The sequence below is a fragment of the Crassostrea angulata genome, chromosome 7, assembly GCF_025612915.1.
Source record: "Crassostrea angulata isolate pt1a10 chromosome 7, ASM2561291v2, whole genome shotgun sequence".
Taxonomy (NCBI): Eukaryota; Metazoa; Mollusca; class Bivalvia; order Ostreida; family Ostreidae; genus Magallana; species Magallana angulata.
The window spans coordinates 44,353,213-44,367,455 of NC_069117.1; the positions used below are offsets into that span (position 1 = coordinate 44,353,213).

Sequence of the window (14,243 nt, forward strand, 5' to 3'; positions counted from 1 at the left end):
AAATGCCGAGCATCTCAACAAAACCTATTGCATTAATCTACCATTACGCAAGAGATAATGCCGAATTAAAGATAGAATGAATTGTATTTCTGTACTTTTTTGATACATCAGATTTTGCTTAATTTGCGCAGGTAAACAGTTAACTGTTTGATTTACCGAAATCTCTGTTTGATTTGATACGTAAAAATCACGAAATACAGACGAAAGTTCCCAGGTTACAAAGCATAAATAATGAAAACGAAACGAAAATCAGAACAAGCTAACACCAACGTCATGTGTGAAAACTGTCAACGCAATGAAATATTTAGCCTTACTTTACTTCACAAAATCGGCACCAATATATTTTGCATGTTTCAAAAATTTCCCTTCATACGCGAACTGTTGCACAACAAGCAAATTCATCATAGTCAGATCGACCCTTTTTCGTATAATGTCATGGCTGCTTTAAACAAAGAACCTCGTTTTAGAAGTATGGAATACGAGTCTTGGTAAAATGGGTATGCAAACCCGGGCCGTGGTAAAATAAAAGCTGGGGCAGATCGGCAATCGGCAATTCCAAATACGCATTATTTTGCAGCAATATTTACTGCGAATACAAATATACTGGTCCATCAAATATCCTGAAATTCTAATGAGATTGGCAGATTAATAACTGCCAATCTTTTGTTTTGCCCAGGCCAAGTCTTGCCTACCCATTTTACCTGATGCCGAACCCTAAGCTATTAAACTGATTGAAACACGCCTTTCCTTTATTATTATTTTCGTAATAACTCAGATTTGAAACAGAATTAGCGCTTAATTTTTGCAATTTATATTTTCCTTTCCATAAGGATAATTTATGCTAAACTTGAAATTACTCAAGTTTGAAACAGAATTAGCCCTTAATTTTTGCAATTTATATTTTCCTTCCTCTAAAGATGATTTATGCTAAATTACGTTGAATTTGACTCAGTAGTTCTTGAGAGGAAGATTTTTAAAAATGCACCCCCCTTTTTCTACAGTTTCGAGGTTTTCTCCGCTTTGAAGAAAGATTGGTCTTTCATTTCTGCAATTTATATAATGATGCTTTGTGCCAATTTGGTTGAAATTGGCCAAGCGGTTTTAGGGAAGAAGAAGAAGAAGTTCAAAATGTAAAAAGTTTACAGACGGACGGACAGACAGACAGACGACGGACAAAATGTGATCAGAATAGCTCACTTGAGCTTTCAGCTCAGGTGAGCTAAAATGATTCTTCAACAATTTTCATTAAAAGATCTTGCTGAAAATATTTGTTCAAAAACTCATGAATAAAAGAATATGGCAGATTAAAAAAGATGTCTAAAGCCATCTACACGTAAATTGCAGTGTCCAAAGGCATCATTATAAAGGAAGGGGTTAATTAATACAAGCTGTATTTCTAAGAATATTCTCATGCTTAAAGATTTCTTTACTTCAATGAATTAATTTTTGTACATGATGAGAAATAATCAGAACATCTAAATAGCTTTTCCCCTAAAAAAGTAATAACAAAAGTTCATAAACCATTATTTCTTCTGTCATTAAGGTACATGTATTCAATTTAAAAAAAATAGCCTAACAGATTGCTGTTTTATTAATCAACAATTAATTACCTTCTACATTTTCAGGTGCTTGTCCAATATGCCTGATCTGTATATCACTTTGGTTAGCTTAAATAAAAACAAGATATTCAGCAAACCTGACGCCATCCTTTTTCTGCAGAAAAATCTTTAGGCCTTATCACAATAACCTTATCAATATCTATAATATTTAGATCAGATAGCACTTTCAATGTTATAGAGATTTTAATTAGTTTATGACACACCTGAGACTTTGTGAGTATTGAACAGTATAGTTTTGTTTCATTATGTTTTATGTAAAAAGAAAAAAAGAACTCTAGTTTAGCTGAAATGTCTTGAGTCGAAATTGCAATATTCTGGAACTCCTTGAGCAAAGTGTCATTGAACAGCTTGATCATGTCTTGAAATATTAGGGTTTTTTTTTTACCCAAATGTTTTTGGGCCAAAGTGTCTAACATTTATTTCAAATTCATTCTTAATTAAATCTGTTTCATATCAGTCTTTCAAAAGAAAGAAAACAATTTTCCATTTTTGTTAACTGTATAAGCAAGTTAATTAGTTAATCTAGTATTTAGAATGAAATTTGTCTGGCAGTTCTTGAATAAACAAAAAATATCAAAATTTTGGGGGTTGATGACATTAACAAATGCTAGAAAAAAATCTTAAAAGCTCACTAGAGTTATGTGAGCATTAGAGAAAACTCATAATTTATCTAAAACACAAATCTGCATTCTTTTCTTTACAGTTATCATTTAAAGAAAATCTAAAGACAATTGTAAAAGAAAACATATAGATCTCACTTGGTCTTTGTTGTGTTACGGGTTGCTGTCCAGATTGCCTTCTCCTTATTTCATTCGTAATATATTGGTTTTTTCTCAATGCATACGAAAAACTTTCCATTGTTAATTCAGACCCATCTCTTAACAGTATGCCACAAATAGCTTCAGCCTTTTTACGCCTGCCTCTCGTGTTTTCCACTTCATCATGATCATCAATTGAAAATGCCTCTTCTTCTAAAAGAACATGAGAAATGCGTGCTGGATCTAACTCATCAAGAAGACAGTCGTTCATATCCATCATCATTTTAACGTTGAACTGAAGGTCTACTCCCTCTCTTCCTAAAATTCAACAAGAGGCTCGATTGCATTAACAGTCACCTGAGTATGATACAATCCTTGTAATGGGTGTGTTTATTATAATTAATGTTAATGTAAAAAAAAAAAGGATTGTGGAAAATTTGCTGCTCACAATGAAATGAAATGGTTAAAAGCATTAATGTGGAGAAAGTTAGGAAAGCAAATAACATAATAACAAGCTTGAAATTACTCAAAATAAATTTCTCATGTATTAACAAGTTATTGTTGAAAAGAGTGTAACTTTGTACAAATTTTTTCCCTATATATAACTAATAAAACTCTGCATTTAAACAGCGCCCTCACCCAAAGGTAATGAAAATCACACCCTTACCATCTTTTCCTCTTTTTTCAAGTCGTCCAACCAACTTCTTCAGAAAAACAAAGTCTGTATTTTTAAAACATTCCAGAATACAATCACACCAAGGCTTCCCATTCCGTAGGGCTGTTTTGATTATATAGCTCTCCTTTGGTACCAGTTCACCAGTACTGGTTACCTTGCATCCATTAATTTCCAGGTAATCCAACAACTTTTTTTTACTTACACAATCTTTAAAGTACTTCAAATTTTTCCTGAAGTTGAATCTAACACACTTTACTGCACTCATTTCTACAAAAGAAAATAAAAAATTTAAAGGGGCATGTTTCCAATTTTGTTGTAATTTTACTTTTCCAAGTTTAATATTTACATAACTTAATTAAGGTATTTTCAGAGTTTCTTAGTTTGTATGAGGAAGAGTTAAAGCAGCATTTCTTTGTGTATCGATATACCGTATAACCGGTATTTTTACATGCTGCACATTTTTACTAATTTTTATGAGTTTTATAAATCCGTAAAAATTAAACGCATAAATTTTCACAAAAGTAAAATAACACCACGCATAAATTTTCTACATCGTATTTGAGCGTTTTTGGTCACGTGGTGAAAACAGTTCAGATCTTGATTTTTTTAAAATCATAATAATTAAAGACTTGTAAACAGAAAATCAATTTTCTGATTTGTATGCCTGTTAAATGTAACAAAGTCATGGTGAAATTTTCCCCCTTTTACCACAGAAGATTTTAATTTTTATGGACATGTCCAATTCATAAAAAATTTACGCATAAAAATTCAAATCTTCCAATTGTAAGACAAATTCGTAAAAAATCAAAGCAGTAAAAATTCTGTTATACGATATTAATTTGATTACAAGACTAGGTTTCAGAACAAACAAGTGAAAAGCTGTCAATGTGACAGTAAACTGGGTTTTCATTTATGTGAACTGTATCCATAATCCATGTCAACCCTTATCCTGTGAAATGGAGTACCCTATTTGCAATATTTTGCCAAAAAATAACTAAGTTAAAAAGCTGTTTTTCATAAATTATCGGAAATCAAAATCCTAGCAATATGCACACCTCTAATATAAGTACAATTGATTTGCAAAAGAACAACTTCTAGCTTATCTTGAAAACTGTAGGAGGAGTTATCCGTACAGTGAGGGTACCCTGTATGCAATATTTTGCCAAAAAATGACTTAGTTCAAAAGGTGGCATTTTTTCAGAAATTATCGGAAATCAACATCCAAGCAATATGCACACCTAAAATATTATGTAAAATTGATCTGCAAAAGAACAACTTCCTATCTTGAAAACTATAGGAGGAGTTATCTGTACAATGAGGGTACCCTTTTGGCAGCCGCCCACCCACCCTCCCGCTTGCTTGCCATTTTCACCATTTTAATAACCGGATTTTTCCGTTGGAAAACCCGGTTAAAAATGAATTCATCTTTGATATCATATGCATTCATTGGTGGATCCAGAGGGGGGGGGGGGGTTCCGGGGTCGGACCCCCCCCCCCCTTTCTCTGGGACATAGGAATTTTTTTTGAAAACTTCTAATGCCTATTTAAAGGCAATTTTTCCCATTTATAATATAAATACTGTAATTATCTCAAATAAATGCTATCCAACGAATTTCTCACAACGTACAGTACACGTAATTTACATGTATTTCTGATATGAAAAAACCCTGACTATTTTTTTTATCGAAAAAAAGTACTCCACTTCAGCATCCGGTGTTCAATTCCACGAGTAAACATACAGTTTTGAACTGATAAGCCATTGGGTAAAACAACACTCAAGTACAAGTACACACATTTGTTTTACTTTTAAAAGCTGCTTTCAAATGTATTGTACACACATTTGTTTTACTTTTAAAAGCTGCTTTCAAATGTATTGTTTAGTTAACATAAGTAATTATAATAAAAAAGTTTTACTTCGTTTCATATGGAAAAAAAAGAAAAATCTATTTTCTGGAATGCTAGCTACCTTCATACCCACATGAAACATAAAAGAAAGTCTTTTTTGTTTTGTTTCCAAGAATAAGAAATTATGTTACAAAAATAAAGGGTTTATATGTAAACCATTATGAAAATGCACAACTTTTCAAAACTTTCCTGAATATGATCGCATATAAACTAGTGCCGGTTTATGTGGCGCACCCATTACAGAGGTCACATCAATTAAGTTCCCTGGGACGACTATATTGCTTGTACAATTGTATTACCCGGTACATATGTTCCATCTATTCTGCAGATAAACTTTTCCAATTTTGTGTTAAATCCTATCATTTAGACCTTTCTTTAAGAAGGCAATCGATAGAAATCAAAATCGATAAATAGTTCAGAATTTACACATCAAAGACATGAAAAAATTATCAAACAAGTGAAAAGCTGTCAATGTGACAGCAAACCGAGTTTTCTTTTATTTGAACTGTATCCATAATCCATGTCAACCCTGAATTGATAAACACTACCAAACGTATCCAGTGAAATGGAGTACCCTATATGCAATATTTTGTCAAAAAATGATTTAGTTCAAAAGCTGGTATTTTTTTCATAAATTATCAGAAATAAAAATCCTTGCAATATGCAAACCTCTAAATATATGTACAATTGATTTGCATAAGAACAATTTCTTATCTTGAAAACTGTAGGAGGAGTTATCCGTACAATGAGGATACCGTGTATGCAGTATTTTGTCCAAAAATGACCAAGTTCAAAAGCTGGTATTTTTTTTCAGAAATTATAAGAAATCAAAATCCTTGCAATATGCACACCTCTGATATATGTACAATTAATCTGGAAAGGAACAACTTCTAGCTTGAAAACTGTAGGAGGAGTTTTCTGTACAATGAGGGTATCATATATGCAATATTTTGTCAATAAATGACTAAGTTCAAAAGCTATAATTTTTTTCATAAATTATCAGAAATCAACATCCAAGCAATATGCACACCTAAAATATTATGTACAATTGATCCGCAAAAGAACAACTTCCTATCTTGAAAACTGTAGGAGGAGTTATTTGTACAATGAGGGTACCCTTTTGGCAGCCGCCCGCCCGCCATTTTCACCATTTTAATAACCGGATTTTTTCGTTGGAAAACCCGGTTAAAAATTTATTTTATAATAGCTTGTTTTCTGAATTAGTCTGAATTATGTTTTGTTTCTTAGTGTTTCTTTCTATTAAGCACAGACGCACGTTCTCATTGCTGTAGACTTGGTTTTTGTAAGGCTAGAAATTATGCAAATCTTCCTTACCTTAACCAAACACTTAACTAGTGGGTATTTTTTTTTTTTTACAAAAAAAACACATGTCTCCCCTTCTCTCCAAGGATTGTAATATGGGGCAAACGACTATTATATGCTTTGAGCCTAAATTGGCCCCCTAAAATGAACATTGTCATTTTACTGTAATTCTTTGTTTTATTTCTACAAATATCCATTTGAAGTTTTTTCATAATTTTCATTTTGATTTTAAAGCCCATAATTTAAAAATATGACATCATAAAGTTTACCTTTTTCCGCCATTTCCTCATTTTTAGCATAAAACGGCTTGTTTTGAGGCAGTTTTTCTTTAAGGAAACATTGAGCGACTGCTTGAACAAACAAAATATTTTCACCAAAGATGTATTTTTCAAATACTTATAAGTGACAAAAAGTTCGTCCTTGTTCAAAGAGTCGCTCTATATTTCCCATTCGAAAAAAGATAAGAAAAATGTCAATTTTTGATTGATTTTGATTGAATTATAAAAATAGCGTCACTTCTGACGTCATATACAGCCAGTGAGTGCATATAAATCAAATAAATAGGTGAAAAACGTATTTCATGTCATCTCTTTTATAAAATAACACAACAAATTAATGTACCCGAATCATTTTAAAAATTGCGAATTTTGGGGGCCAATTTGACTAATATCATACATAGTTCTTTTTTCTTGATCCGCACATGTAAAAAAAATGATGATGTTATTTTATTTATAATAAGTGAAAAAGAATGTCAGCTACATGGTATATATCATCCATATATGATAAAAGTCATTATTGTAAGGAATATTTTCATGATAATTGACCCCTAAATCTAAAAAGGTCAAGGTCAGAAAGTTGGGTTTAGTTCACTTTTTCGCTAGATCATCTAACTGTTTTAAGTTCAAAGTCTCTCTGTCAGAGAATTTTGAAGTTATGGTCTAGAAAACAAAAATGATTTTTTTTTTATTTTGGTAGGTTCCATCTAGGTAACTTACTATCTATATGTGATACAAGTTTAAAATCTGTATGTTTAAGGAATCTCATGTTATGATTCATACAATATTTTTTTAGAAATCGAATCAACTTGAGACAAAAGATTGGTCAAGGTCACAAATTATGGTGCTGTGCACTCTTACTCAATACCATCTACCTATGTTCCAAGTTTGAAGTCTTATTGTCAAATGGTATTCAAGTTACAACCCAGATAAAATTTTATTATTTTTTCTTTATTTGACCTTGAGTAAAACAAGGTCAAGGTCAAATATTAATCAATAGAACACCTCAGTGTATTATTATTGTTCTTTGTTTAAAGTTTAAAGTCCTTCTGTCAAAGTATATTTAGGAGTTGAACAATGACGTTTTTTCCAATTTGACCTTGAAATAAAAAATTAAGATCAAGGGCAAACATTTTGGTAAGGTTCAACTTGGTTATATACCATCTATCTATGATACAAGTTAAAAGTCTGTATGTCGAAGGAGTCTTAAGTTATTGTCCGGACAATACTTTTTTAAAAACGCTTTACCTTGAAGAAAAAATAAGTCAAGGTCAAAAAATTTGATGGCATGCACTCCTTCTTAATACCATCTACCTATATTCTAAGTTTGAAGTCTTAATGTCAAAGGGTATTCAAGTTACAACCCAGACAAAGTTTTTTTTTCTCTTAATTTGACCTTGAGTAAAACAAGATCAAGGTCAAATATTAATCAATAGTACACCTCAATGTATTATTAGTGTTCTTTGTTTTAAGTTTGAAGTCCTTCTGTCAAAGTATATTTAGGAGTTGAACAATGACATTTTCTCTAATGTGACCTTGAAATAAATATTTTTGGTCAAGGTCAAAAATTATGGTAGGGTTCAGCTTGGTTATATACCATATATCTATGATATAAGTTTGTTTTAAGTCTGTATGTTGAAGGGGTCTTGTGTTATGGTCTGGACAATATTTTTTAATATAATACTTGACCTTGAAGAAAAAAATTAGTCAAGGTCACAAATGTTGGTAGTGTGCACTCCTTCTCAATACCATTTACCTATATTCCGAGTTTGAAGTCTTAATGTCAAAGGGTATTTAAGTTACGGCCTGGACAAATTTGGATGAAGAAGAATAAGAAGAACTAGACACGATCTCGTTGCAAGCAACGAGGAGGTCTTCAGTCCAATTTTCAGAAGTTGATATGACGTCATCGACTTTAATTTTCGACAACAAAACATGATCAGGAAATAGAAGTTGAGTACTAATGCTTTCCTGTAATGCTTTTTTAAAGTTCTCTTACGTTGCTTTTTTAAATACTTGCATTTCTTCCAATTAAGATAGAAAAGATTAAACTTTTTACCTCTGGCCCCTAAAAACCCTAGTAAGGTGACGCTTGAGAAAAGCAGGATATTTAAACGTATTATACTTAATTTTGTTTTTATATCCTATTACAAAACATATCTTAGTAAACGACTATATAGATAAAAGACTTTATGATCATCTTGATCCCTAATTTGAGGAGTCACTCCCTTTTTCTTGATACCAAATGAAAGGTCTTTAAATTTTAAACATATTTTGTGAAATTCCTTACTGTTCATGAAATATATGGGGAAAAATGTTTTAGGGGCTGATCCATTATCTTATCATAGGGGCTGTTTAACAAAATTTTTCTTCTATACTGCATTTCAAAAGATTTTTACTTTCTGATATATGGGTGATTAATTTTACAGACCTCTAAAAACACCTAATTAGGTAACACATGATAAAATCATTACATTGCTTGGATACATAACTGTTACATAACATATCTGCTTTTTAAAATGACATTTCACAAAATATCCCTCAGTAAAGGACTAGAAAAAAGTCTTTAGAGCCCACTGGTCCCTTAAGTTGAGGGGTCAGCCTTTTTTTCTTAATATCAAATGAAAGGTCTTTTAATTTTAAACAGATTTTGTTCAACAAGTGTTTAGAAATTCATTATCGTACCTGAAATATATGGGAAAGAAAGTTTTAGGGGCCGATTCTTTATCTCCTGATAGGGGCCGTTTAATGACATTTTGAAGGTTTAATATTGTTTAGTACAACATTTTGAGCATCTTTTCTTCTATACAGCATTTCCAAAGATATTTCATTTCTGATGTATGGGTGATTAAAATGTTGAACATTTGACCTATAGAAGCCTTTAATTTATAACGTAACACAGCATAAAATCATTAACATATCTACTTTTATGACCTTTCACAAAATATCTCTCAGTAAAGAGCTGTTGATAAAAGATCCGTTATAAATTTGTTGTGTTCCAAAAACAAAAACGAAAATGAAAATTGGTCCCGTAAATAAGATTGATGAAATCTAATATATATCAGAAGAATTGAAAATTTTGCAAGAATAGACGATCAAGACCTATTGCATTAAATACTATAATTAATTTGCAACATTGTCCTCTTAACCAGATGTTGCCTAATCCGGCCAATGTTCACTTCAAAACTATTAATGAACAAATGTACACTGCTCTATTTTGGTTCTTTTAAATAGTCATGCGGCCGCTGGCAAGGGATCGGATACGTTCACATATAGATATTGTTCACATACACATCTCGGAATCCAGCTAGATTTTAAATGCGACTCAAATGCATTGCATAGAAGCAGTTCTTTTGTCCATAATATGTTTCACTAGAAAATAAATATATGTTAAACACTTTTCGTTTGTAATCTGGTACCCTTTATGTCAGTAATACGCACAAATACCCCGTTTATTTGCCAAATAAAACACAAATACGTGGTAACAAGTCTATCTTTTTACACTCATATTACGCAATACCCGAACAAAATATTATTGTTACGACATTGATAAGATCATAATGAACAACTTTAGCAGCGACAGCCATATCAATATCTTAACCGCTTTTGAGATAGTTATAAAGTAAAAACTTTCAAGGGCTCTAGGTCCCTAATTTGAGGGGCCAGCCCCTTTTTCTTAATGTCATACAAAAGATCTTGTAACATAAAATATTTTTTCTTGTACATGTCTTAACAAAATATTTTTGAGAAAAAAGATAAATAAAGAAAACCAAGCAAAATTACAACGCTTTTTCATCTCAATTTTCGAGCCCTATCGAGCTCCAGCGTTTCTTGTGCTAGGCAAACAAATGCGTTTGTGCATACAAACAATCTTTTGTCTATCATCCCTGAAATTTTGAAATCGATATCGTGTGTAGTTTATGAGAAACTCATCGACAAATCAACCTCCTAAAAATCCTTAAAATGCCAATATCTCAAGAACGGAAATGACGTCATCAACAAAAAAAAAATCCGATAAGGTTCAGATCATAGGTAGTAAGATCTAAAAATTTCTTGCAAATCGGTTGAGCCATTTCTGAGATATCGCGTGTACAAAAAGTGTTAAGAAAAAAAAAGAAGAAAAAGAATCCGCAGAATAACAATAAGGTCTTCCGTTGGAAACGGAAGACCTTAAGAAGAAGAAGAAGAAGAAGAAGAAGAAGAAGAAGAAGAAGAAGAAGAAAGTCGACAAAAACAATATGTCTCCCCTTGGAAAGGGGAGACATAAATAAATGCAATGCTCTCTGATATTAAAATAGATATGAAATAGATATTGACGAAATAAATCGTTATTAAATTTACGCACGAAGAACGTTCAAAAGGCCGTGTTTATTGACAAATAATGAATTTTGCACGGATTGATTTTCATCAATTGGAACACCCCCTCTTTCAAATTGCTGGATCTGCCTCTGTGCACTGTTTGCAAAATATTGTATGTGACTGTGTTGTCCTTACTCTGGAATCCTGAATAAATGCGACAAGATCTTAGAAACTACAGCTTGTCTGAAAGTTTGATAATAATAGCAGAACAAAAGAGGTATAATTCTCTCCATTATGGTGACAAATTTAAGACGTATTTGTCTCTAGGTATTAACCAACCTTACTTTAACATTAAAGCAAGGGGGAATGGCAGACTGTTTATGTCATCCTTGCTATGTCATCGATTAGCAACCTTGTACGTGTATAAGCGAGAAAAAGAGCTCATAATTACATCATGGCTCTTGCCATGTTTTTGTTTACATCTAGGTTGCTAAATAGATAATACATTAAAAAATTAACAGCATTATACAATGTAGAAACTGTTAAAACCCAATAAGTGTGCAATTAGAAATTTTAAACAAAAACATGGCACTTTTGAACTTTGTTAATATACAAAAAGCCAGTAAAATTTTGGCTGACCTATTAGAAATATCTTAGTAAAATATTGTCAACATAAAAAATTGACAGAAAAATTGTGACCTTGCCCCTTTAAAAGTTATTGCTACCCAAAAGTTGTACGACTGTGAAAAGTTTCTTACATGCAGTCACTTTGTCCTGATTTTAAAACTGCTCTTAGAATAAACTTTTGTTATAGAATAATGACTATTGATCAAGTGGTTCCTTTGCTACCATTCTTCTTATACAATTTGTCCTGAAAAACCCTGATTAACTAAAGTTCTAGTTACTGTAAACTAACTTTTATTTGTATGAAAAAAAAAATTATGAATTTATTGGGAGCCTTGTCTTTGCAAATATTTCTCGTCGCTAACCAGTCCTTGTCATATGGTTGTTATTATATAAATAGTGCCTGTTTGGGAGGGTAACAGTTGAAAATGACACCCTGATAAAACTATTGTCAACCGACGCAAAGCGGAGGTTGACAATGGTTTTCGAGGGGTGTCAATTTCAACTGTTATCCTCCCAAACAGGCACTTTTTATTTTATTATACTGAATGTCTTAATTTTAGAGAATATTTTTACTGCTTTTATATAGAAATGATGTGAACTCTACGGCGAACCGTACACGCATAATTTACGCACATGTAACAATTCGTTGTGTTACCCGTTGCTAAGTGTGTTGCTAATGTTGAGGGTAATAGAATGGATTATCAACTGCGTCTAAGCCAATCAGATTTCAGTATTTAACATGAAAGTATAAACAACATTATAATGTCTGGATAATTCTCGGTCGCAAACATTAGTTGTCACGAACCAGTTTATCGGAAGTAAATCTACAAGGATAAATCATATCATATGTAATTGTGATACAAGTGTATCAAATTTTACTCACCTGAAGAGTGTAAAGGGCCATTGCTAGGATTGTTTCTGATGTATTCTACAGCTCTGCTACACTTGCTTTGTTCTAATGCATGGCAAAAGACAGCAATCTTGTCTGGCTGTTGTCCAATTTTTGTAAGTAATTTCATTGCTTTCTCTCTTTTATTTGACATCTCATCGATTTCATCATGCTCATCGGAACTCAGTACAGCATGGCAGTAAAGAATGTCACCCACTGGAGTTGGTTCCATCTCCTCCAACAACACTCTTTCAAAATGAGGCAGTTTATCATGTGTCAAAAAGACATCTTGTTGGATGCCATCTGGAACAGAATAATTTTGAATTAATGAAATATGGTCACACTTAACAAACATTAAATCTGCATAATATTTCTTTTTCATTAAGGAGAATTCAAATTAATGAATAAATTTGAGAATTATTCACAATAGATTAATTGCTTCAACATTGATTTTACATATGAAAACCTTTTTTTCATGAGATTTCTTTTACATCAACAAAATTCTGTGATATTGCCCCCAACCAAATTGTAATCTGCAACTCTCTAAGACTTTGGAAAATGTTTTAAAAATATGTATAATAATTTCAGTACATTGCTACTCTATTTTAATTTTACAAATGTACCCTCTTTCAAAATGGACTATACCCTAAAGACAAACTTATTTGACACCCAAGGGTTTTGGTATGAATAAATGTGAAAATTGTTTGTACTACCGGTATATTCATTGATTTTAGATGTAGCCTACCTTTTCCTTGGACAGATTAATTTTAATGTAAAATATTGTTCCCCCCACCTCCTCAGATTCTGATGACCCCCAGGCAGCTTCTATGTGAAATTGTAACTTGTGTGTCCCTCTTCCCACATTGAAACCCCTTTCTTATACCTAGGAACTTTGGTATGAATGAATATTAGAATTCCTCACAACTTCCTCTCATATTAATTCATGTCTGTTTATCAATCACATGCATAACCACTGGTTATATATAGAAAACAAAAGATATCACTTTCCGGTTGTGCAATAGATACAACTATTTTACATACAAAGATTGTCAGTTGACTCGATGCAGGCAATTGTTGACATTTTAATTAAAATATAAGAATGTTGTGAAATGAGTGTTATTTTTTCTATTACACAAAAATAAAATGCATGGTTTGGTTATAAGCTGTTATCTGCTTTAAAATTTTTCTAAAATGTGCAAATACTGAATTCATTAAAATACATGCAGACTTATCAAATCCTATATAAAGCCATGGACAAACCTGCATTAGTTACAGACTGTACTGCATTGCAAAACTGGGAATATAAATTTTGGTAGCATTTGAACTTTTCCAAGAATTCCTTGCAAGCACTTTCCCCCTTTGAGATAAGACATTTTAGAAGCTCCCTCTTCTTAAAATAGCCTTTTCCATCTCGCATGTCTTTCTTTTTATCATCAGAGAGAGGTGACTCGCATAAATGGCAAAGATAACAAACCAGCTGTGGCTCCTCATGTATGTGTTCTAACATGAACAGGTAACCTTTCTGCACTGGAAAACATATATATAAAAAATAATGACATTTCATATATATCAATGAGTTTTATTAATAGTTTTCATGTAGCAATAATGGATATTTTCAAAGACAGCATACATTCTGTGCAAAAAATACGATGAAATGGAAAAAAAAACATCCCAAGGTTTCAGACTGAAATAAGTAACTTTGGGATACCTGACATTTATATCAGAAAAGTAATAGGCAACTTTGTCCAAATTACCTAATCTTCCATTGAAAAAGAGCTGCAATTTGAATACATTTGAAATGGTTTTAACTTAATTTTTTATATTTCGGTAATTTTTTCTTAGATTTTAATTTAGTAAAATGTACATCAACTC

The 14,243-nt window shown here is 32.0% G+C and overlaps 1 protein-coding gene across 4 annotated transcripts in view; it reads right to left on the reverse strand.

Annotated features, from left to right (window-relative positions):
• The window catches only part of LOC128192798 (uncharacterized), a 73,234-nt gene that overhangs the window by 25,894 nt on the left and 33,097 nt on the right, over window positions 1-14,243 (reverse strand). For all 4 annotated transcript variants that reach the window (XM_052865776.1, XM_052865775.1, XM_052865778.1 and 1 more), the window contains 5 exons: window positions 13,632-13,898; window positions 12,366-12,674; window positions 3,045-3,320; window positions 2,378-2,695; window positions 1,611-1,667 (listed from right to left, as the gene is read on the reverse strand). In XM_052865776.1, the coding sequence (XP_052721736.1) occupies window positions 1,611-1,667; window positions 2,378-2,695; window positions 3,045-3,320; window positions 12,366-12,674; window positions 13,632-13,898 (1,227 nt within the window). The remainder of the gene's footprint in view (window positions 1-1,610; window positions 1,668-2,377; window positions 2,696-3,044; window positions 3,321-12,365; window positions 12,675-13,631; window positions 13,899-14,243) is intronic.